Consider the following 25,545-nt stretch of genomic DNA (forward strand, 5'->3'; position numbering starts at 1 on the left):
CTCCCCACTGAGAGATGCTGGTTCAGATGCAAAGTCTGCTTTATTCACAGGGACCCCCACACACACACTGTGCCCCACCTGGGGTGCTCCCTGGAGCACTGGATCACAGGTGCTGCCTGCGGTGTCTCAGCACCTCCGTGGGAGTGAAGAGAAAGTCCTCCCCGCACACCTGGCAGTGGTAGGGCCTCTGCAGCGCCGAGGTCTTCGGTGGTGGTGCAGGAGCGGCCTCCTCCGACCCTGGAGAGGAAAGGGGTGGCTAGGGCTCACACGAACCCTGGTGCCTGGTGCCAGCACTTGGGGCACCCCGCCACAGTCTCCCCTGTGGAGTGGTACTGTGGCAGTGTGACGAGACAGAAGTGGCCATGCAACCAGAAACCGCGACAGCCACCGAAGAGAAGAACAGATGACAGGTCAAGGGAGGGGCCTCCAGGTCCTGTGCGGTCCTGGCTAGGGCTAGGGTCTTTGGCTGCCGGTCCCCAGTATCCAGCAAGCCAGACCCAGGCAGCAATGTGTGATGGACAGTGGTTAAGGGCTTTACGCTCGGCAGGTACAGGATCCTCATGTCCCCTCCTGGACTTGCCTGGACCATCCCGCGGCGGCGCCTCGGGGCAGGTGTTCTCGTGAGCGATGCGCTCCAGGGGTGTGAATGGCATGTGCAGGCCACAGTGCGGGCAGGTCCAGAAGGAGCGCAGGCAGTCACTGTACAGGTCGGTGTCGCTCTACAGCAAAGCAAAAGCGTCAGGACCCGTGCGTCACCAGCTGGGGGCCAGGACTGTGACTGCCGGGGGGGGGGGGGGGGGGGGGCCTGGAGCTTCCACCCACCCACCTGCCGAGCACACTCACCGTGAGACAGTTGTAGGTGAGAACATCGGAGACCGCGTAGCCCCCTTTGGTGGGGTGGGGAGACAGCGTAGAGTTCCCAAAGAGGCCCGGCAGACTAGGGGCGGCTGTGATGGTCTGGGGTCCCACATAGAGGTTCTGGGCTTCTAGGCCAGTGAGCCGTCGGAGGCTGTAGGGGACCTACAGAAGGAGAGACCAGAGACAGAGATGGGGTGGGCACCCCCAGAGTCAGCTCTGCCTAAAGCCCTCCCTTGGACTTTGTGGGCATGGAGCCACTCACAACTTGCTTTCAAGCCTTTTGGGGCCCCAGCAAGGTATCTCAGGCTTGCTCCCCTTTTCCCAACTGCCTAGGCCCGTCCTCACCCCCAGGAAGTCAGCCTGGAGTCATCCCTCTCCCTGGACCTCCACGGGGCAGGACCAGAAGCAGCTTGTCTGTTCCCACCTAAGAGTGTGGTTTCAGTCCACCCTGCCCAGGTCTCCCCTCTGTCCTCACGGGGAACACCTAAGCCCTCACACTCCACATGTCCTTAGCTTGCACCGTGCATGCAGAAGGCACCTATCATTTGCTCAATGAGCCGCACAGGGTGGTGTCTAGCAGCATGGCCTCTGGAGCCAAACGCTTGCGCTTCCCCTTAGCCACGTGACCCCGGGTACCACTGACCCTCTTTTTTTTTTTTTTTTTTTTTTTTTTTGGTTTTTCGAGACAGGGTTTCTCTGTGTAGCTTTGCGCCTTTCCTGGATCTCGCGCTGTAGACCAGGCTGGCCTCGAACTCACAGAGATCCGCCTGCCTCTGCCTCCCGAGTGCTGGGATTAAAGGCGTGCGCCACCACCGCCCGGCCCACTGACCCTCTTAAACGAACCCCACTAAGTGACGCCCCTTCGGGCCCCACGATACCTTGGCCGCCATGAACTGCAGCAGCTCCCGGCTCAGGGCAGCCACCTCCTGGGGGCCGACTGCCGGAGACTCCACCTCTTCCCCCTGCTCTAGCCTCTGTCGCCGGGCCTGGTGAGCCAGCTGCCGGTCCAAGGCACCTTCCCAGCGGGCACGGAGCCGCAGGGACGTTGCCAGGAGCCGGACGGCACTCTCACTATCCGCCAGCTGCAGCTCCAGCCAACTGTCAGCTACCAGGCGGGAGCAGTCACCGTTGGTGTCAATGGACCGGCTGAACAGCAGGAGGGACTGGAAGAGACAGGAAACGGCTCAGGGTGCCACCCCAGAGCGCCCGCCTGGCCATGTTCCTGCCCACCCGGCCATGTTCCTGCCCACCCATCATTTACGACCCATCCATCTAAACACATTCGGTCCTTACCTGCCCATCCCCCACCTGTCCATCACCGTACCCAATGTCCCTCCCTCTCCCGCTAATACTGTCCACCCACCCACATGTCTACCCATCACCTGTCTGCCGACCCATCCACCCACCGACCTCTTCTCCCATCCAAGCATCCTCCCACCCTGTCTACTCAGCACAAAGACCCCACAATCCTGCAGGCCTCCTCTGCACGTTCTGGTGCTGGAGACATAGTGAACAGCCCAAAGCCAGCCCCACCACCAGCCGACACTGAACTTGGAGAGACCAAGACAGAATTAAAGAGTAGAATGTCCTGGGAGCCTACGAGTCAAGGAATCTTAGGGGCCACAGTCAAGGAGCGGATGTGATCACAGGAAGTTGTAAACGGATGACTCATGCTTTACTCCCACTGCTTGGGAGGCTGAGGAGGGGAGATGGAAGCCAAAAAGACCCCAGACACAGGCACATGGGTCTGACACCGAGGCAGGGCCAGGACCACCTGTGTGCTGTTCAATGGTGATATTTGGGGGGCAACCCCACAGGAAGGGCAGGGCTAGCCATGGGTGGATGGGCTGGAGGCTGGTGACAGTAACAGGGCTCAGCGGGTGATGCCCATTTGAGATTCCACATCCTCAACAAGCAGTCAAAGGGGAGCGGACTGGGATCCAGACATCACCCCAAATGGCAGATGTCTCCTTCCCACCATCCCTTTCTCCACAGTACACAGGAGCCTGGGGAGCACTGTCTCCCATTGCACATGATTGCCAGCTGGCTGGCACAGATCCCCGGCCCACAGCAATGGTGGCTGGCACCCATGGCTCGAGGAAAAGGCCTCAGTGGAGGTCAAGGGCCGCAGCCTCCTGAAGGCCCTGCACGGTTTCTTTCCTGTCTTCGGGAACGAAACCAGAGGGGTCTGAAGAGTGGGGACATCCAGCTGACTGGGGAAACTGCAGGGACAGCATGTGACCCTAGATCTGGGGTCACTACTCCCTCTGTGTGGTCCAGGCAGTGACGTGACCTCAGCTTCCTCTGTAAAGTGAACACTTAGGCCATGGAAGCGACTATGGGTGGGACCTCTTCCTGGACTAGGCTCGGGTTCCCACAGCCACTACATCAAAACCTGCCCCAGTCTCCAGCCAAACACAGCAGCACACACCTGCCTTGGGGCCTCAGCCCATGCTGACCCTCTTGCTAAAGACTCCTCTCAGAGTGTGACCCGGTCCCTTCAGGACTGCGGCCAGTCAGCCCATCTCATCCGCTCATATCGTACCTGTCAGTGCCCACCACCTCCTGCCACTCCTCCACATCCCTATTTTTCCTGGGGATTTAAAACAAACAAAAACCCACCATAATCTCATATAGCCCAGGCTGGCTTCAAACTCATGAGCCTCCTTCAGGGGTTACAGGTATTCACCTGCATTCCTGGATTCCCATGAAGGCATAGGCTTCCCTGACCTGTGAGCCCAGGAGGGCAAGAGAGGGCCTGACCCCTCAGCATGCCACCGGGTGCTGGGAACAGTGCTTGGCACCAGCAGGCACTCAACAAGTAACCACGCATAGAGCCACAAATAAGGACCGCCCACAGCCGCAGACCACGCGAGCAGCCAGTGTGGGCAGTGGGCAGCTCCTCCGGACCACCGTCCAACAGTCAGGGCAGAGGCCTACCTGGAGGGCCGGGATGCGGACGCAGTTCACCAGGTATGGTTTGTTGGTCTCCAGCAGGGAGACGAAGGCCAGCAGCTGGTGCTTGCAGCTCATTTGGTCCTTGCCATCTGAAAGGTGACAGTGGCCAGCTCAGAGCCACCTGACTCCCGGCTGCACGCCCATGACAACTCTTCCATCACTCAGGGCCTGACATCACACAGCACACGGATAGTTTGCCCACGGGTTACGACGGCGACTTTGGCTTATCGTAAACATGCTGCGGCAGCCTGTGAGCTCTGGGCTGTGACACTACGGAACTGCTGTCCACCCTGAGAGGGTCATCAGCACTGTCCTGACACAAACAGTCCTTGTTATTAAATGACACGAAGTCTGGCATGCGCTTTAAAATTCTCCAGCCGTGAGGTGGCTCGGCTGGCAGAGGCGCTTGCTGCCAAGCCTGGCCACCTGAGTTCAATCCCCAGGACCCACGTGGTAGAAGGAGAACTGACTGCCACAAACTGTCCTCTGACTGCCACAAACTGTCCTCTGACTGCCATATGCATGCGGCAACATGTGTGCCCTGAAACACGCGCACAAAGTAAATAAGTGTAAAAAAGTTACATTTTACAGCAGGAAGGTAAGAAAGCAGGGGTTAACGGATGGTGACAGCTGTTGGGGCTGCTTGAGGGCACCCATCACTACCTTGTGTGACTGGAAATTTTCAAAATGAAAAGAGAGAAGCTGAGGAGGTAGCTGGGTAGGACACTTATCTCACTTACGTGAGGCTATGGGCTCAATATCTTGTTGTGGATCATTTAACTATGTAAGGATGTGTTACATTTGTTTACATTGTGGAGTATTTAACTGTGTAAAGGTGTGCTACATTTGTTTATGTTGTGGCATATTTAACTGTGTAAAGGTGTGCTACATTTGTTTATGTTGTGGCATATTTAACTGTGTAAAGGTGTGCTACATTTGTTTATGTTGTGGAATACTTAACTGTGTAAAGGTGTGCTACATTTGTTTATGTTGTGGAATACTCAACTGTGTAAAGGTGTGCTACATTTGTTTATGTTGTGGCATATTTAACTGTGTAAAGGTGTGCTACATTTGTTTATGTTGTGGCATATTTAACTGTGTAAAGGTGTGCTACATTTGTTTACATTGTGGAGTATTTAACTGTGTAAAGGTGTGCTACATTTGTTTACATTGTGGAGTATTTAACTGTGTAAAGGTGTGCTACATTTGTTTATGTTGTAGAATATTTAACTGTGTAAAGGTGTGCTACATTTGTTTGTTGTGGAATACTTAACTGTGTAAAGGTGTGCTACATTTGTTTATGCTGTAGAATATTTAACTGTGTAAAGGTGTGCTACATTTGTTTGTTGTGGAATACTTAACTGTGTAAAGGTGTGCTACATTTGTTTGTTGTGGAATACTTAACTGTGTAAAGGTGTGCTACATTTGTTTATGTTGTGGAATACTTAACTGTGTAAAGGTGTGCTACATTTGTTTATGTTGTAGAATATTTAACTGTGTAAAGGTGTGCTACATTTGTTTGTTGTGGAATACTTAACTGTGTAAAGGTGTGCTACATTTGTTTATGTCGTGGAATACTTAACTGTGTAAAGGTGTGCTACATTTGTTTATGTTGTGGCATATTTAACTGTGTAAAGGTGTGCTACATTTGTTTATGTTGTGGAATACTTAACTGTGTAAAGGTGTGCTACATTTGTTTACGTTGTGGAGTATTTAACTGTGTAAAGGTGTGCTACATTTGTTTATGTTGTGGAATACTTAACTGTGTAAAGGTGTGCTACATTTGTTTATGTTGTGGCATATTTAACTGTGTAAAGGTGTGCTACATTTGTTTATGTTGTGGAATACTTAACTGTGTAAAGGTGTGCTACATTTGTTTACGTTGTGGAGTATTTAACTGTGTAAAGGTGTGCTACACTTGTTTATGTTGTGGAATACTTAACTGTGTAAAGGTGTGCTACATTTGTTTCTGATGCATTTGTTTCACAATGTAAGGATGGGCTACATTTGTTTAGGCTACATTTGTTTAATGATGAAAAGATGTGTTACTGTTTCACTTTGCCTGCCAAAGGCACCTGACTGGTCTAATAAAAAGCTGACTGGCCAATAGCTAGACAGAAGAGGGATAGGCGGGGCTGGCGGGCAGAGAGAATAAATAGGGGGAGAAAGCTAGGCTCCAGCGGAATGTGAGGAGGAGGAGGAGGAGAGAATAATGAGGGAGAAAGACATAGAAACAGCAGGAAAGTAAGATACACGGAGAGGAAAAAAAGTTAAAAGCCCTGAAGCAAAATGTAGATAAAGAGAAACAGATTGAAATAAGAGCTAAGCTAAGGCTGAGCATTCGTAACTGTCTCTGTGTCGTGATTTGGGAGCTGGTTGGTGGCTCAAAGAAAAAAAAAGGCCTGCTACAATATCTAGTGCCACAAAAACAAAAAGGAAGGCAGGAAGGAAGTGGAACCCGCAGAGAGGGCCGCGACCTGGTCATGGTGGACAACAAAGCTGATTCTACCCTAGACCCCGCCCCTCCAAAGCCTTGTCTTTGTCAATGACCATCTCACTTTCTTCACACCCCAGGAGGGTGAGCTGGCTCCTGAGCGAGCAGTCAGGCCGCAGGGGACAGTGCCAGCCTGGGGATGGGCCCCTGTGGCTTTGCCTCATGTCTGCACAAAAGCTGGGGGGCTTCCCTCCTCAGGACCAGCACAGGGCCAGCTGCGGTGCCGACGGCTGGATTCAGGCAGTGGCCCAGAAGCCCAGCACCGCGTGCTGCCTGCAGCCACCTGCAAGGCCTCTCCTGAAGCTCCCCTCCCACAGCACAGCACAGATGGGGTGTGAGAAGGAGCCCTGGGGGATGACCGAGTGAGGGACCTGGGCTTGCGGTGGTACCACCAGGGTCACTGTACCTTGGCTCCTCCCTTCACGGCCTTCGGCCTCCTGCTCCTGTGTGTGCAATACCTCAGGGCTGTTGGCGAAGACACAGGTGGGGTGCAGCACGGTGCCCTGCTTGGCCTGGGTGTGGAAAATCTGCAGAGGGCGGAGACAAGCACTGGAGCAGAGGCCGCGGACCTGCTCCACCCAGTGCCCAGTCCCCTTTTCTCCGCCCCAGCACAAGGTCCCTCCTCATCCATGAAGTCCTCTGGACCCCTGCCTAAGCTGGGTATGACCCACTGCCTTGCCCTCCTCCAGCCCTGCCCCCTCTGGCTAGTGGGTGGAGCAGCCCAAGGACAGAGCCAAGGGTCCTTCTGTCACACCGGAACACGGCCGGTGCCCAGGAAATGTGTTAAGTGACAGACTCAGGCACAGAAGGGAGAAGGAACCCCACCTGGTCCGAGTCCTTGCGGCCACTGTTGAATGCATCGGGCACAGCCAGCTGCGGGTAGAGGCCCCGCCCCAGCACCAGCTTGAGTAGGGCCAACTGGTCGCGGGTCAGGTCCTGGGCTGAGCTGGCAGCCGCCTGCAGCTGCTCCAAGTTGTGCCGAAGCTTGAACTTCACATCCTGTAGAGACAAGGATTGGTGGTGGCCCGGATGGTGGCTCTGGGGACGGACGGACACGGACGGACGGACGGACACACACACACACACACACACACACACACAGTGGAAGGTGCTATGCTAGGATGCACGGGTTGGGAGGGGCTCTGGCAATCGTGAGAACAAGACAGACTCTTCAATCCCTGGGGGTGGCTGTTTCTCCTGTGTTACACGCCCCTTCGTGCCCCTGACCCAGGACCTGGCTATCCCACCTGGATGTCAACGCTGTCAGCCCGCTGGGAGGCGGAGCCCTCGCGGTCCTCATCACTGGAGCAGCCATCCTCCTGCAGCCGCAGCACCTTGCGCCGGCGTCCCCCGCCCTCCTCCTCGTGCTGCCGCTTCAGCTGGTGCAGGGCCCGGCGCTCCCGGCGCTGCTGCAGCCGGCTGTAGCTGTCCGCGGGGGCCGCTACCTGGGCCCCACTCAGCAACCCGTGATCCTCCAGCAGCTCCTGTGGACAGGAAGGGCACAGGCGAGTGGGCTGACGTAGGCTCACAGGCTCAGTGTTCCCTTCAGGACAGAATGAGGGTGCCCCGGTTCCCCCTGCAGGGCTGGAGGGGAGTCAGTCCTTTGCCCCAGCCTTGAGTTCTGGGCCCTGGGAAGAGCTGTCACTAGTTAGCGCAGGAAATCCTGGCCAGGCGCATGTGGTTCACAGGAGGGTCATGGCAGCGGCTCCCAGAGCCGTCTCCAGGCTCACTGGAGGGCTAGAGCAGGCCCCAGGGCCTCTGACCCCAGGAGGTTCCTCTCACAGCTGGGCTGTACCTGGGAACCTATCAGGCATGCCAAATCTCAAGCCAGACATGGCCATGCATACCTGTAATCCTAGCACTCAAGAGGCTGAGGCAGGAGGATCATGGGTTTAAGACCAGTCAAGGCTACCTATAACAAGGCCCTGTAAAAAAAAGGGGGACTGGGAATTTCTGCTCAGTGATAGAGTGCTTATCTAGCATGAACAAGACCTTGGGTTCAAGATTCAACACCACAAAAACACACACACACACACACACACACACACACACACACACACACACACAAAAGAGCAGGGCAGTGGTGGCGCACACCTTTAATCCCAGCACTTGGAGGCAGAAGCAGGTGGATCTCTGAGTTCAAGGCCAGCCTGTTCTACAGAGTGAGTTTCAGGACAGCCAACACTGTTACATGGTAAAATCCTGTCTTGAAAAACCAAAAAAAGAAAGAAAGGGCCAAATCCCACCAATCTGGACCTTCCTATTCCAGAATCCAACGGGAGTCGGTGGTGGGACCCAGAGGAAAAGACCTGAGTCCCCCTTTCCCCACTGCCCTGCCATCTAAGGATGCAATCTCAGGGGCCCTTTCCACACTGTGCCTGAGAACATGGATGCTGTATGTGTGCTCATGCAAGTGTGCCTCAGCCCTGATACACATCACGTCAGCTTCTCACAGTGTCTGGGGGTAACAAGGGTGGAATCACAGCTCCAAAAACTGCAGACATGGAGAGGGAATGACTGGGCCTGACATGGGGACCCTGGAAAGGTTTCTGAGTCCCAACTGACCCACCTGTAGTCAAGGCCAGAGACTACCCCAGGAACTCCTGTTACCTCCCTTCTATAGACCATGCCAGACTATTGAAAAGCTCAGTGTATCTGAGCTTCCTGTAGGCGATGGACAGACAGAAGCCACAGAACCATGGGGTCCAAGTTCATGATGGAGAGCATATGCTCTGTTCTCACTCATCTCCGGGGACCACAGTGACGCACTGTCCACACACCACCCACATGCCTGTCAGGTAGCATCTGGTGAGCTACATATATTTGCTCACTGGGATTCATGGAGGGTGCAAGACTGTCTCACTACATTTATCTTCCAGTTTGCAGGGGAAGCTAAGGCCCAGGGGACAGCATGTACCCGCAGCCACACTGTCACAACGTGGCAGAGCTGGGATACGCTGCACAATGTTGGGCTCCAGACACACTGGCTGTTCTGTTACGTTACACAGTCCCTCAGCACTCAGCCCGAGCTTAAGGTCAGCACCCAGGGGCCAAGAGAGGGCTTCCCGACAGGATGCCACACGGCCCAGTGACCCATGCGCCTTCCCGAGGAACCCCCTTCAAGGTCCACATCTTTTCCACCATGCCCAGGATGCCCCAGTCCTGCCTGTCTTCTTGGACAGTGATGTGGTGGGGCCCTGCTCACCAGCTCTGCTCCTCACCTTGAACTGGCGCCGCAGGTTGGCCATCTCGTACAGCCGGTGCTCCTCCACACCCCGGCGGCGGCACCACTTGCGAGAGTTCCCGCTCCGCTCAGACTTCACCTGGATGAGGGGCAGACACCTCAGAGTCAGGGCCCGGCTAGCTCGGGGAGGGAGCCCCAGCACAGGAGGCTCCGAAGCAAGGCTGGGCCGGGGCCCCGCTCTCAGGAACCCTGGGAGCCTCCTCCCGGAACTCAGCCTCAGCGCTGTACTCCCGCCCCCAGGAGCACCCAAACAGCACGCTGGGTTAGGTACCCCAAGTCATGACTCTGAACGGCCACTGGTGAGGGCTCAGGAATGGTGGACAGGGTATATGATGTCCCCCAAGGAGGCTGGCTTTTCTCCAGACAGCCCGGGCTTCTGTCAGGTTGTGGCAATCCCAAGCTCCCTGTTGATCCTGGGCTGGGCACTGGCTGTCCCTTGGCCCCAGGGCATGAATGGCAAGGACAAGGGATTCCTTAAGTAGATTCAGGGCTCAGAGACATGAGGCACTACAGATGCAAGCTTCCCCATTGGGAAGAATGACAGAGGCACCCGGCCACCCAGCCCAGCCTCACCTGCACCCAGGCATTGAAGACATTGAAGAGCGTGAAGGGGTCGCCCTGGTCACTTTCCAGGGGCCGCCGGGCAGTGGCGCAGTCCAGGCTGCTCTGGGCACTCCGGGTGAACGGTGACTGGACGCTGAGGGCAGCAGCAATGGTCAGCACGGGCTCTGCCAGGCTGAACATGGAGCCCAGGATCAGCATCTTCCCTGTGGGCGGCAGGGGCGGAGCTAAGCCTCCCGGGCCCTGGGGAAGCAGCCTTTCTGCTCTGGGGGGTTCTGAGGCCTGACTGTACCTCCTTTCCCCTTGCTCACAAAGAGCCTCAGGAACCGGATGGACAGATTCAAACCCACAGGCTGAAATTTGTGAACATGTAACCTTGGGCAAGAGGCTCCATTCCCTGACTCTCTGCTGGAGGTGAGCAGGATTTCTACCTCCTTAGGCCCACGGGGCCCTGTTTAGTGCTGGCCACAACTTTGAGCTTCCTGTGTGTTCACAATGGCTTCCGGCAGCCCTCCCCAGCTTGATTTCCCCAGCTCTCCATGGCCACAACTCTCTTCGCCGAGTGAGACCTGCACGTGGCCTGCCCTGGTCTGCTCTGGGGCTGACTGTGCCTACTGCAGAATAAAAGTGGCTGCAGCCTTCATTTAGTTCCAGGACGAGGAGGAGGAAGGCAGGAGTAGAGGAAGACAGGAGTTGAAAGGAAGGTGAGGGAGAGCGAGGAAGGCCGTGGGGAAGGGAAGCGAGAGGCTCAGAACTCAGTGTGGTCCACCCGTCCACGCCCATCAGTGAGGAGCAGGGAACCCCCTGGCTCTGGAGACCCGTGTAGACACAGGACTTTCCGGGAGCTCAGGCCTGCCGGGTCAAAGGCCTGCTCAGCCTCACTGGTCTCCTCCACACTGTCACACACTGGCCCCGTGGAACGAGGCACTGAAGCCAGGCTGCAGCCGGGCGAGGCAGGGCCCAGGCCTGCACGAGGTCCTGGGACTGCCCCGAGACTATCTGTCTTTCACTGTGAGACACGCAGAGCCAGCCCATCGTGGGGCACCTTGGCCCATCGTGGGCCACCTGTGCCTCACGCCCTCTGCTCCGCCACTGCACGCGCCTGCTTCCCCCCAGGTGTGGTCAAGTGGGTCACAGATTTCCCACCTCGGGAGATGATGTGGAGCATGCAGCCAAGCTCTATGGCTCCCCTGATGGCGCCTGTCCCACACCCTGGGGCACACATCAGTTCCTCAGCTCAGCCTGCTTCCTCACCTATCCTGAGGAGGAACAGAGGAAATGGGGGGAGGGGATGCCTGAAGCTCCCCTGGCACGGCAAGAGCCCCAAGAACGCTCTTCAGCCCTCCGCTCTGATTCCTTTAGTGTGACTCCCTCCAGACAGACAAAAACCAGCCATCTGCTTCAGGCCCTGGAGGCCTCAGAGAGCGCGGCACCCAGCCTCTCAGGGCTGCTCTGCTGGGGACAGGCCACAGATCTGGGCAGCAGCATGTGGGTGGCCCTGCTGAGGTAGCAAAATACGGGCTGTGGTGGAAACAGAACATCGTGAGTCATGAGAGCTGAGGTACAGGAATGACTCAGAATGAGCCAGAGGAAGAGAGCTGGTAACAATGCAGGGCCACCAGACAGACCAGGGGTGGATCTGCGCTGGGGGAAGGACCGGTGTCTGAGGCCCGCCTCAGGATGAGGGTGGCCAAAGGCAGTCTTTCCAGCAGCTCTGGCTCAGTTAGCACCCCAGCGTTAGCACCCCAGCGGGAGACGGCGGGTCACTGGTCAGACAGAGTTCAGGAGCCTGAGCCCTCAGGGCAAATGCCCCTTCTTGGTAACGGTGGAGACAGGCTGGCTCCCCCTGCTCCAGGCCACTGAGGCCCTCTACAGTGTGGAGCTGGAGGGGACACGGCCCCAGAGGGGCCCCAGACCCAGCCCTTCTGACTCACCAGGCTGATCTCTTCATGTTCTGCTCACTTCCCGTCCCACAAAGCAGAGTTCCCCCTAAACACTCCAGTCTTCCACCCAGAGCCTCTCGCTGACCCCAGGCCAGGCACAGCACTGCTCCGGCCTGCCATCAGGCGTCTGCTTGAGTGCCAGTGTGGCCCATCGCCACCCGGTGCCCTCCCAGGCAGTGCTGCTGTGCCCTCCTCCTCCCATGCGTGATATGTGAGCGCCATCAGAGTAGCTTCACTGTCCCACAGGCTTCCAGAATCCTCCTAGCCCATGGCATTGAATGACGGGGCTAACACTGCTTCAGGGACACCCCAGCTGCGGGAAGCCAGGGAACAATTTACTGTCCCGTACCAGCCAGTGGGCCTCTAGTGGAATGACACTCAAAGGCTAGAGCCCCCAATATCACAATGTTGGGGCTTCGTTCACTTACTGGCTTCTGTTCGAGTATTTTAAACTACTGGGCAGGGAAGGCTGGAATGGGAGCGGAGGGGAAGGGAAGGAGGGGGCTGCAGAGGAGATGTGGCCAGTACTTGCCAGCCCATGCACACACCTGGACTGGACACTGGCCTGACCTAGTTGCTGCTTCCTGTCTGTCTTTCCTTAGCCTTCAAAGGCCCTCTCCTCCCTGAACCTCATCTGCCCTTTTCCCCTGCCAGCGACACAGGCTTCCTCGATCACACTGGAAAGCTCCCACCACAGGGCCTCTGCACCGGCTGTTCCCTCAGCCTGGCACGCCAATATGGCAGCCACTAGCCACACGTGGCTACTAAGATCAGCACTTGAGATGCGCCTGATCCAAACACTGGAACAGGAACTGCGTACTGGACTTCCAAGACTAACATGAAGAAACAAGATAAATACTGTGATAACTTTATACCAATTACATGGTGCCTTTGTCTAAGCAAAATGAGTTATCCCAAATGGATTCTCCCACCTCCCTTTGCTGAGTCTGAAGTCACGCTATTCTGGCTTACACTGGGAATGTCCTGCCCATTCCACCCACAATGCTCACACCCTCATCTCCACGTCTCTGCACAGCCATCAGCTTCCCTCAGTGACAGTGGCGCCTGACCATCCCCACACGTCCTGTCCGTCTCCTGCTTCCTCTCTCTGTCACGCCTGTGCTCACTTTCCTGGTCCGTGTGTATCGTGTTCGCTGCTGCACCCCAGCCCCAGGCACCGGACCCTCACGAATGAGCTGCTGTATGACAGTGAATGTCCTGGAAAGGCCTGGACTTGCCTATGAGTCACTCAGAACGAGCAGGTCCGTGAGCTCTGCTGGAGGGGATCCTTACCAATCACAACATCTACAGGCAGCTGGGCCAGCAGAGACCCGATGGGGGTGAGGGCCTCTGAGCTGTCCAGGGCCCCCTGGTCGCGGAGATACAGGATAGCAGTTTCCAGGCTGGCAGGTGGAGGGGGCTCGATGAAGGGGAAGGTCCGTGGGTCCCCTACGCTCATACTCTTCATCTGAAATGAGAAGCAAATATCCTCAGGGGACATGGGAGCCACTGTGGCACAGGGACTACAGGGTATCAATTTCATCAAACTCCAAAATGTCTCACGTGGAGGTCTGTCTCGCTCACAGATCTACATGTCAGGAACTGCAATCCCTGCATCTATTAGAAAACCTGACTTCCAGTGCACACGTGACTGCACTGGGCCAATCTGAAAACGTCCCTGGGGTTAAGGCACACTGCAGCTGGTACAGCCTTGACACCCTCTGGGTTGGGGGAAGCTGGCTAGAAGCCTAGAGTTACCAGGACAATGGACCGCCTGGACTGGTCCACCACAGCATAAAATTCCTTGGACTGCTCCTCAGCCGGGCAGGCCACCTGTGAGGGGACAGCGTGGGAGAATGTAACAGAACACCCCATCACCAGGCTCATCTTGGCATATAAACTAAGGCCTTCTCTGGAGATCGGATGAAAGAAGCTGTGACATGAGACATCAGAGAGTCTGCCTGGATCACCCGGGGCTTGGAGATGCAGCTGTCCACCTGGCCACCCACCGCCCACCTTCCACCCTGTTCCCTGATGCTATCAAAAAGATCATCATGAGTAAAGCATGACAGTGTCATCCCAATACTCAAGAGGCTGAGGCAGGAGAATTCTGAGTTCAAGGCCAGCCTGTGCTATATCGTGAGATCCTGCCTCAAACACACACACACACACACACACACACACACACACACACACACACACATACACATACACACTAAAAAAATCGAAGATAAATTTAAGAAGTAACCAAAAGTGAAGAGTGCGGCTTTCTGCTTTAATTTCCCACACTACACGGCCAGGGCTTTTGAGGCTGTATTTTGACTGCTAGATAGGATCTCTTTGTATAGCCCCAGCTGGCCTCAGTTTCTATGGCCTCCTAATTGAGCCTCCTGGGTGCTGGGATTCCAGGCACATACCATCACCCCTGGTAAGCCACTGTCACTTTAACTGGCAGGTGGAGAAGTCACCAGTGAGTCAAGGGACCTGTGCTGTGTCACAATCAAAATCCCTGTAAAACCCGAGTGAGAACAGAAGACACCAGAGTGTACACCTGTAGGAAGGGCACTGTAGAAGGGCACTAGATTGTGCCACCTCCCAGACACGCCCGGGCAGCATGGGAACCAAGGCAGATACTTGCTTTTTCTTCTCTTTTTCGTTCAATCTTTGGCAACGAACCCAGGGCCTCACACAGGCTAGACTGTGTTCTACGTCTGAGCTCGACTGCCAGCTCTCTCCCCCCCTTTTTTTTTAAGTTTTTTTTTAAAGATTTATTTATTTATTTTATATACAGCATGTATGACCAGAAGAAGGCACCAGATCTCCTTACAGATGGTTGTGAGCCACCATGTGGTTGCTGGGAGTTGAACTCAGGACCTCTGGAAGAACAGCCAGTGCTCCTAACCTCTGAGCCATCTCTCCAGCCCTCTCTCCCCTTTTCATTTTACGACAGGAACTTACATCTCGGCTTGGACTCACTATGTAGCCTAAAGTGAACCTGACCCTTCCGCCCCCACCTCCAGAGTGCTGGGGTGAGCAGGTGTGGCCACCATGCTGGGTGTGTACGGTGCTAGGTTTGGAACTAAGGGCTCTACGCATGCGTGCCGGGCAGGCGCTCTCCGGCTGGGCTGCAGGCTCAGTCCTGCTGCAACTTGGCACCCTCCTGCTCAGAGTCCTCTGTGCTGGGATGGCAGGTACACAGAGACTGTGCCTCCCAGCCTTCCCAAAGGTGACTGGCAGGTGACTGAACAGTCCTGGATTTTTGTTGTTATTGTTGTTGTTTTAGAGACAGGGTTTCTCTATGTAGCCCTGGCTGTCCTGGCACTCGCTCTATAGACCAGGCTGGCCTCGAACTCACAGAGATCCACCTGCCTCTGCCTCCCGAGTGCTGGGATTCAAGGCACGCACCACAATCATCTGGCCCACTGCTGGGTTTTGTATCAGGCTCCCACAGCCGGCTGTTCTCACTCCAGGCTCCTCTCCCAGGAAGGGAAGTGGTGGCCTGTCATCCCAGCACTCGGGAGGCACGGGCAACAGGGCAGCTGAAAGTCAAAGAACAGCCAAAAAGAACTGGTGGTGGCGCACGCCTTTAATCCCAGCACTCGGGAGGCAGAGACAGGCAGATCTCTGTGAGTTCAAGGACACCCTGGTCTACAGAGGGAGTTCCAGGACAGCCAGGGCTACAGAATAGAGAAACCTTGCCCCAGACCACACACCCCTCACAAAAAAAAGGCAAGCCCCGGCTAAATAGCAAATTCCAGGCCAGCCAGGAGTACACAGAGACCCACCGAGAGAGAGCAAGAAGAGAGCTCTGTTAGCCAACCCATGAGGGTCCCTGTCACAGAAACTAAACCAAAGCTACCCTACGAGTCAAAGGTCATGACTTAAATGTCTTAAGGAGTCGGGTGTCAAAAGCTGCTTTGCACTGACCTCTGCTTCCAGCCAAAGCCCTGTCTGCGCCCTTGGATCTGAGGAGCAATCCTCCAACCTGAGTGCGGTCTCCCAGAGCGTGGACGGCCCTGACTGGGTCAAAACCCCTCACGACTGCTCCCTGGCAGCCACAGGGTCGGGAGGCCTCACCTGAAGCACCAGTGCGTCCAGGGCCACCCTGCGAATTTCCGGGACTGGGTATGGGGCGAAGGCGTCGTAGTCAGACTCGGCGTAGAGGCGGTAGCAGACGCCGGGGCCCGTGCGGCCCGCTCGGCCCTTGCGCTGCTCGGCGCTGGCCTGGCTGATCCAGAATTCCTGCAGCCGCTGCAGTTTGGCCTGCGGGTCGTAGCTCATCTCCTTCACCTTCCCTGGGTGAAGCGGAGGTAGGAAGGGGTGCTGAGGAGGGCACGGAGTGTGCACAGCAGCACAAAGACGTGCTGGCTCCGCTCGACCCCACACATGCCACAGTCCTGAGAGAATGTTCCAGGCCTGCCCCAACGTTCTGCTCCCTTACGCTTTCATTTCCACGTCTGTGCACTGCCAGCACGTGGAGAGAGTGTGCCTGGCATACACTGATCCCTAGACTTTCAGAGGTGGGACAGTAGGGCCTCACTCTTCCTCCACCCTTTTGCTTCCCGGCCCTGAGCGAATTGTCTTGCTGTCTCCATTACAGGCCCAAAGTACCAGGGTCACCAGACCATGGACAGAAGCCATGAGCCCGGGCACATCTCTGCAGAAGCGGTGAGCCAGGGTCTGTCAGGTAGCAGGCTGCTGGCTAATACATGTGCCCCTTTGCTCTCTGATCTTGGCTCCTCCGGATGGTCAGTCATCCCACACACCCTGATTAAGTAAGCACCTACTATGTGTAGGCGCAGGTGCTGGGCAGCCAGCCACCTGCAAACAAAGGCCCTGGTCTCCCGGGACCAAGGGCACCGCCACACGGTGCATCCACTACTTTTGCCCCATTCTACGGCCTCAAAATCAAGAGCATACCATGTCTAAACTGATGGCATTTAAACAATGTCTCCATGGTACATGGTATTATGGGATGTTTTACCTGCCATGCCACCACTAACTGCTAAGGCTCCTGGGCATTCACACTGTACCAGGTGCCCACACACCCAAGAGAACCGACTCCCTCCTCCTGGCAACCTAAGGATGGTGCTGTTACTATTTCCATCTGACAGACTTGTCAACGACAAGACCCCACCGGCCAGCTCTGACGTATCTTAGCAACTATGCTAGGCTGACTTTCCAGTGAATGTTCCAGTTGGGAACACGTGAAATAAACGGAGCCACAGATTTAAAATGTAATTCCGGTCCCTCCCAACAGCAGAAGAAGGGGAAGATTACTAGGTGTGAATGTTTGTGCAAGCCATGGGACAAGAGGAGAGAGAGAGAACTCAGCAGGGAGAGCAGGAAGTCCCTGAGACAGAGAGAGGTAAGCTTGGGACGTGTGAGGGACACTGATGTGTTGCCTGGGCTCCACAGCTCAATACCACCTCCGTCCGCCCCGCAGCGGTGGGGGCTCTGTGGTCACGTCTGGGCCTCTCTCACTGTGCCTCCATTTCTCCCTCATGGTGGCACATGGGCACTGAGTGCCACCCTTACCGGAATCCACTACAAAGCGGATCCCGTCGATGGTGACTGAGGTCTCAGCAATGTTGGTGGACAGGATGCACTTCCGTACTCCAGCTGGAGCCACATCGAACACCTGGGGCAAGGGAGGAAGTCACATGAGGAACTAACTCAGCCCTGATGGACCTCCTTGCTCAGTGGCCTCCTGGGCATTCCAGGCATACTTCACCCATGGCCTAAAACAGCCTCGGCACCCTCCCCGGTACCCACCTCACCTACACATCGCCTGAGCATCCTAGGCTTCGCTCCCTCAACACCTCAGTCCCTGAACATCTTAAACATTCCTTGAACTCTTCGCCATCCCCAAGCCCTAGCCCCTTCCCCTAGTCCAAGCCCCTCCATTTCCACCCTCAGCCCACAGAGCTGTTCTCCGGTCTCCAGGTTCCAGGCAAACACACTCTAACCTCCCCCCCAACACACCCATGCCCCTACTGTTCAGAACTTTCCTATGGCTCCCCAGCGTACTTGGGACCAAGTCCAGGCACCACACTGAGTCTTCAGGCACCCTGGGGTCCAGCCCCACTCTCCTTACTTCTTCAGGCTGTCACCTAGGTCCCTTTTGCAGAAGCCCTTCTCTTGGTGCTAGGCATAATGCTAAGAGCAACAGCCATGGCCACATCTAGCCTGCCACTTGTTAGGAATAAAATTTCCCTGGAACTGGGTGAGAGAGCCTATAGCCTACAAACCTGAAAGGAAAACCCTCTGGCCTGCCTTTCCTAGAAAATCTGCCAACTCCTGGTTAAGATCCCCAGGGCCAAATACCCTGGATGTATAGGCTGCTTGGCCATTTGATTGATGGCTGTAACGCCATACAAGTTCACTGACCTGGGGCTGGGGGATACAACCAGTGCTATGCGTAGCCACACTTGGTTCCTGGCCTCGAGACTCCCCCCAGCCCTGCTTTGCAGGCTACGTGCAGTACCTTGTCCTGGTCGGCCACAGAGAGAGCGCTGTGCAGCGGCAGCACCACCCAGCGCTGGGTGAGGCTGGCATAGGCCTGGGCAGCATCCAGCACCGTGCTGATCTCTGCCATACCACTGAGGAAGACAAGAAGGTCCCCCCCGCTCCTCAGCGGGGTACTTATTGTCGATGGCCTCCAGCACTCTCAGGAAAGGCCGCGGGTCCAGCTTCTCTGACTTGGAGGCTGTCTGCTCTGCCTCCTGCGGCTGGTACACTACCTGTGAGAGGGCCAGAATGGGGATAAGCTGTCACTCAGAGAGCAGCAATGGGGCAGGGACCATGGGCTCACAGGGGGACCCAGCACAACTGGTCGGCAGGTGGCTCACTCAAGGTGGGCAATTTTTAGAGGAGATGGTGAGATCAAAAGGCAGCGAGGCGACAAGAAGGCCTCCGGGTACCGGCAGTGCTGCAGGTTTTAAAATAGAGGTGCCGACTACAAAGGTGTATTAACTGGACAGCACATTGGCTCTTACAGAATCGAACCCTGAACAAGAAAAAGAGTTGAGCCTGTGAGGACCCCACCCAGTAGGACTTGTTAGGAAGCATCCTCCTGGGCATGCAAAACCACAAACGCCCAGCAACAATGAAGTCCTGCCTGAACAGACAAGGACAGAGCCTTACTACACAATGGCAACATCTGGACTGTGCCACATCTGGACTGTGCCAACAGGGCGAGAACACATCTGACACATACATGGAGGGACGCAGTGAAAGGTCCTGTGATGACAGCCCCTGCCCTGCAAGATGGTAGAGCTGTGAGGGAGGAGGAACCTGCATCCCTGAAGGACCACAGGAAACAGAGCAGTCTGTCTTCCACCTGGAAGGGCTGCATTTCCCACAAGAGACATACGCTTCTCCCACAGCAGACCTCAGCAGGTCGGAATGTTCAGGGACCAGATGCTCAACGAGAGAGGCTGTGGGCTGCAGAGGCAGAGAGGCCGGGGCTCACCGTGATGGGGAAGAGCCTCCCAGGCACCTGCACCACCGGAGCATGGCTGAAGTAGCTGGAGAAGAGAGAGATGTTGATGGTGGCCGACATGAGGATGACCTTGAGGTCAGGCCGCTGGGGCAGCAGGCGACGCAGGACACCCAGCAGGAAGTCATTGTGCAGGTGGCGCTCATGGACCTCGTCCACGATCAGGACCTGGTACTGGGGCAGGCTGGGCTCGCGCTGGATCTGGCGTAGGAGCAGCCCCACTGTCAGAAACACGATTTTGGTGGCCGCCGAGCGTGTGCTTTCAAAGCGGATCTGGTAGCCAACCTGGGGTGGCGGGAAGGAGAGTGTGAGGTCAGGAAAGGACACAGTGAAGAGGTGGAGCACCAGAGCTCCTCCCTGTCCGACACGGGAGTCTGCGGCAAAGCCATGTCTGTGGGTCAGACTTGAGCTCTGTGGACTTGAGGTGGGATCACATTCTGCTATGAGGCCACTGACCTAGGCACACAAGCCACCCTAGAGACCGGATTTCCTCCCCCTGGATGCACAAGACTGTATGGGATTACGCTCATGCAGTGTCTGGTGCCGTTCCTGATATCAGGGTAATGGAGAGTCACAGGCTAGGGATGCAGCCCAGTGACAGAGCAACCGTTGGCATGAACGAGACCCTAGTTCGACCCCTAGCACTCCCACAGAAACACAAAACAAAAACCCAACTGTCTTTAATCAGAATTTCCTAATGGCTGCTAGGAAATAAGATGGGTGAGTATTCCCTCCTTTGCTTCCATCTGTCTGGCTGTTAAGCTTAGCTGCAGATAGAAGTTCTAGAAGAATCATCTCTGGGTCGGTACCTCAGTGACAACTCTAATGCATATTGCTACGAGGACGATCAACTCATTGCCCCCGAGTCTCACCGGGAAACCTGGGAACCTGGTGTGCCGCTCACCTGGGAACCATACTGACTGAGGCTCTCGAAGCCGACCCGCTTGGCCAGTGAGATGCAGGCGATTCTCCGGGGCTGCGTGCAGGCCACATGACTGAAGCCAGCAGCCAGTAAGTACTGGGGGACCTGGGTGGACTTGCCGCACCCTGTGTCACCGGCCACCACCACCACCTGGTGCTCCTTGAGTGTCTGCAGGATGCGGTTCCCGTATTGGGCGATGGGAAGCGCCGCCCGCTCCCGCTGCAGTTTGGCGAGCCGCCCAAAAGCCTGCTTCTGCTCGAAGTCCAGGTAGTGAAGCAGAGCCCGACGGAACTCCGACACTTTCTCCGGGGGCAGCCACCTGCCCGGCCCCTGACGACCCCGAGTGTCGGGGCCGAGGATGGAGAGGTTGATGCGGGTAGCGTGGGTCATAAGTGCGAGGTAGGTCAGCTAGAGCAGGGATGCCGTGTTTGGGGTGGCCAGGGTCCTTCTCCTCCTTCCTGGAGGCCTTGAGGTGCTGGAATCTCTGCAGGCGTTCAAAGAAAGCCCAGAACTTCTGGCATTCCTCAGAACCACGACGGATGTAATCCTCATCACGGAAGAATACGTCTTCCAAGAGGCGCCGAGTCTCGGGACACTTCCAGTCCCATTTCTCCTGGGCCTCTTCTTCCCTGGGAGCTCGATGGTGGTGCCGGTCTCCCCCGGTCCCTCTCCTGCCTGGTCCTGGGAGGAGGCATGGTTCCTATCACAGTGTTGTCAGAAGTAGTCTCTGTTCTGATCACTTAGACCCAAGTATTCTCACCTACACCCCATGCCCCATGTCCAGCAAGCAGGAACTGGAGATGAACTCCCCTTTCCTTGTACAGGAGCACTGTGGATGGCAGGGTGGGTAGCCAGGGGCCTGAAGGAGCTGGGGACACACGAGGGACCTCATGACTTCTGCAATGATCTCTGAAGGGGACAAGGGTTCATTCTGGACTTCCAGGTCCTGGATGCTTGGGGAAAAAAAGACAGCCATTCACTTTTAGAACATCAATTGAAAGCACTGGACTAGGAAGAGGAGGTTGTGAATGCTATTACATGTAGGTCACATGGTCAATCAACAAGAGAATCTTGTAAGAAGGAATAACAGAAACAATGAAAATAGGAAACAGCTTCTCATCTGGTGTCCATTGGGCGTCACAATACTGAATGAAGCCCCTTGAAACTGAATTTCTTAAATTGAAACTAAATTTGAAATTGAAACCACATTTCTATGGTGCTAGGGATTGGTTTTGCCTGCTTGGCACATGCCATCCTTTGTCTGGTTTTCAGAGACCAGCCCATCACACCCACATGGCTCTGGTGGGCTGAGCAAACCACAAGGGCCTAGCCAGCCATGGTACTCTTTCTCGCCCTTTAATCAGTGATTGGTCAGAAGAAAGGACACATGACCCAATCAGGTCCCTACTCTGGAATTTACACTTGGTTGCTAGGAGAGAGAACCTGTCCTTTTTTAAAATCTGTTCTACCTAGACAATGGATTAAACTGGAACCCATTCAGAGTAGCTCAGGGGCATCAGTCTTTCCTAGACATGTACCTTAGACAATAAGGTACATAGAGACACAATGGGCACACAGAGGGACGACCACTGTGAGAGGACATGGGTTATGTCTGATAACATCATTAGTGTCCAAAGCTTAGTTCCTGTCAACCCTCCACGTCTTGTCCTGGTAGGAAAATGTCTTTTCTTTCCCTGCCATGCCGAGATGGAGCCCAAAGCCTCACACATTGGGCAGGTGCTCTACTACTGAGCTACACCACCATCTACAAAAATGCCATTTTGCTTAAAGCCGGGATCTTGTTTTCTCTTGGTTGAAAAAAAAAATTGTAATAAAGCACATACGGCTGTCTGTGCAATTATCCTGGAGCTCGCTCTGGAGACCAGGCTGGCCTCGAACTCGCTCTGGAGACCAGGCTGGCCTCGAACTCACAGAGATCCGCCTGCCTCTGCCTCCCAAGTGCTGGGATTAAAGGTGTGCGCCACCACTGCCAGGTTCATTCTTCCTTCTTAAAAGGGTTCATGAGACCAGTGAGATGGCTCAGTGGGTAAAGGCATTTGCCAACAAGCCTGGCAACCTGAGTTTGAGTCTTGGAACCCATATGGGAGGAAAGAGTGATCTCTCTCTCTCTCTCTCTCTCTCTCTCTCTCACACACACACACACACACACACACACACACACAAAATGTAATAAGGGGGGGTTGCTTATGATTGTTAAAAGGGCTCACACACTTCCTTGGTTAAGAACTTAGATACAAGTAAATCATCAGGTTTGAATCTGACCATTTACCATGAACAAATAAATTCTTTTTTTTTTCCGAGACAGGGTTTCTCTGTGTAGCTTTGCGCCTTTCCTGGATCTTGCTCTGTAGACCAGGCTGGCCTCAGACTCACAGAGATTCGCCTGGCTCTGCCTCCCGAGTGCTGGGATTAAAGGCGTGCACCACCACTGCCCAGCTATATTTACTTTTTTGAGCCACCATGTGGGTGCTGGGAATTGAACTCAGGACCTCTGGAAGAGCAGTCAGTGCTTTTAACCTCTGAGCCATCTCTCCAGTGAACAAATACATTTATTTGAAGTGGTTTTCTTTATGTATAAAAAAACTGGGGCAACAGCCATCAAATATCAAAACACTGGCAAAGGAGCCAAAGAGCAACTATTACTCAAATTCAGTTCCAACCCACAGGAAACAGCAAAGGCACAGGGACATCCAACCTGGGAAAAACTGACATAAAAGGCCACCGATCACCTCCTCGTGGCATTAGCAATTTCACCAACTCAGTCTTCAGTCTCAGAGTCCAGAGGTTTACTTTATGCAGTCACAGGGGTGGGAGGGACTCAGTCCAACCCTAGGAACTGTTGGAGCTCTATTTTGAGTGAGGGAGACCTTGTGAAGTGGCTGGGTTTACTCCCACAGACAGAGCAGACACCAGGCAGAGTACTGAGTAGTCTGAAGCTGGGCGACGACAGGACTGCTCCAAGATCTCCTAGTCTAGAAGGGAACGAGGACAGGGCTTTGGAAAGCTACTAGAATATGCAGCCAGTGATCCTCAGAAAACAGGGACTGTAAAAAGGAGAGGGCTCCTTTCAGGCAATAAACTACCTACGCATGCTAGGCCCAACATCAGCATCCCAGAAAGAGTCTATTCTTTCAAGCATTCATTCATTTGATTTGGGTTTTGTTTGACATAGAGGTCTCATATAGTCCAGATGACCTTGAACTCTCTACATGGGTTAAGGATGACTCTGAACTCATCATCCAAGTGCTGGGATTGCCGGTAAGCGCCATCATACCGAACTCTCGTTCATTTACTTCAGACAGGGTATGGCTTCTGGACACAGACCTGCCATTGTAGCCCAGATTGGAATAAAACTCATCCTCCAAAGTGATGGGAATACAGGTGTGCACCAACACCTGCCTTCTCTTGAGCTTTTAGATTACCTGGATCTTCCATTTTCTTTATAAATTTGACTCTAACCATCTCTTGATTCTCTGGACTATTTCTAGGCTCAAATCCTTACTGGGTTTGTTTCTCTCCCTCTCCGTCTTCAGACCTCAGTCTCTTTCTCAGTCCATCTTATCACCGTATCTTACTTCTTTTTCCTACCAGTACTAAGGTGACAGGCACGAGCCACCCATGCCCTCAAACTCAAGCCTTTGTTCTTGCCCAGCATGTAGTTATGTAGTTTACGGAACCATCTTCCCAACCTATTTTTTCCTCTCTTTTTCCTGTAACCCAACTCTCTTCCTCAAACCTCCAATTGACTTTCTCCATCTTCTTCATTTTGTTTCAACTTTTTTTTTTAAAGCTTTATTTATTTTTGGAGACAAGAGTCTTTCTATGTAGTCTGGGTTGGCCTTTGACAATCCTGCTGTTTCCGCCTCCTATACTGATTCCACACCTGGTTCCTGGCCATCCGTTTATATTTACAATGCTCCACTCAATACTCTCCAATGGTCTGTGTGTGTGTGTGTGTGTGTGTGTGTGTGTGTGTGTGTGTGTGTGGTGTCTCAATCATGTATGTAAGCTTATATGTTCACTTCCTCACAACATTAAGAAAGTGCCATCCCCACTCTATTTTACTAAGCTAAATAAGCAGCAGGAGAGACGTGAATTTGGGGTGCATTTCTTCCTTTCGTGGTTTTTCAGAACGGCTCTCCATCACCTCCCAACTTTGAGGGTTGTTTCAAACTCCACTTTTCCATTAGCGTGGTTCTCGCCACCATCCAGTCCTTCTTCCCAATCTGTTCCCGGCGCCCTTGTGGGCTTCACTCGGAGGCACCCCATCACCCTGGGCCCCTTTTTCTCTCCAGTTCCCGGACTCCTGGTCCATCTGTGCCCCAACTCCTTTCAGTTCCGGGCCTCTCGGTCCTCCAGCACCGCCAGAGCTCCCGGGGTCCCGGCTTCCTGGCTATCCCTTCACTATATTGGGGCTCTCTCCACTCCCCGGCTCGCGGGGAACCAGCCCTAAACGCGTCCCGCGGAAGGCACCGCCGCACGCCGTCGCCCCGCACGCACGCCCCGCCCCTTACCTCCGAACCAGCGGCGGACGTCTCTACTTCCGGTCCTAAGTGCTCTGCGCCTGCGCAGACCGCTGCAGCGCGGCCTTGCCTCTCGGTACAAAGGAGCCAATAAAGAGTAGGGGGCGGGCCAATGCCCATGCTGCGCCTGCGTACCAGGCGCTCATGGGGCACCTCGCTTCAGGCTAGGTCTCGGGCGATTTGGCGCCCTCTAGAGGCTGGAGGAAGGGTTACAGGCCTTGGCCCTGTGCTTCTCACAGCTGTGTCTGCACCCCAGGATTTCAGAAAAGCCAAGGTTTGGGGCCAGCAAGGGAGCTCAGGCACTATTAAAACAGTCCCATGGCGGGGCGTGGTGGTGCACGCCTTTAGTTCCAGTACTTGGGAGGCAAAGGCAGGCCGATCTCTGTGAGTTGAAGGCCAGCTTGGACTACAGAGTGGGTTCCAGGTCCTCCAGGACTACACACTGAGACCATCTCAAAAGTTAAGTTAGTAAACATTCATGTGATCAAAAATTAAATAAGTTAATAAAGCATTCATGCGA

General features: G+C 54.8%; 1 protein-coding gene across 1 annotated transcript; it reads right to left on the reverse strand.

Annotated features, from left to right (window-relative positions):
• Nucleotides 1-21: 21 nt before the first annotated feature.
• Dhx34 (DExH-box helicase 34) lies at nt 22-25,094 on the reverse strand. Its single transcript, XM_052761482.1, is given in 20 exon segments — nt 22-237; nt 581-719; nt 844-1,020; nt 1,737-2,021; nt 3,799-3,905; nt 6,717-6,837; nt 7,136-7,309; nt 7,558-7,794; nt 9,532-9,633; nt 10,128-10,321; nt 13,352-13,526; nt 16,136-16,353; nt 17,597-17,699; nt 18,546-18,683; nt 18,685-18,801; nt 19,533-19,844; nt 20,464-20,856; nt 20,858-21,139; nt 21,141-21,434; nt 25,017-25,094. Coding segments are annotated over 19 exon segments (3,444 nt in total). The 5' UTR covers nt 21,177-21,434; nt 25,017-25,094; the 3' UTR covers nt 22-103.
• Nucleotides 25,095-25,545: the final 451 nt, after the last annotated feature.

Source organism: Peromyscus californicus, unplaced genomic scaffold, assembly GCF_007827085.1.
Source record: "Peromyscus californicus insignis strain IS unplaced genomic scaffold, ASM782708v3 Scaffold_4__1_contigs__length_199733344, whole genome shotgun sequence".
Classification (NCBI taxonomy): domain Eukaryota; kingdom Metazoa; phylum Chordata; class Mammalia; order Rodentia; family Cricetidae; genus Peromyscus; species Peromyscus californicus.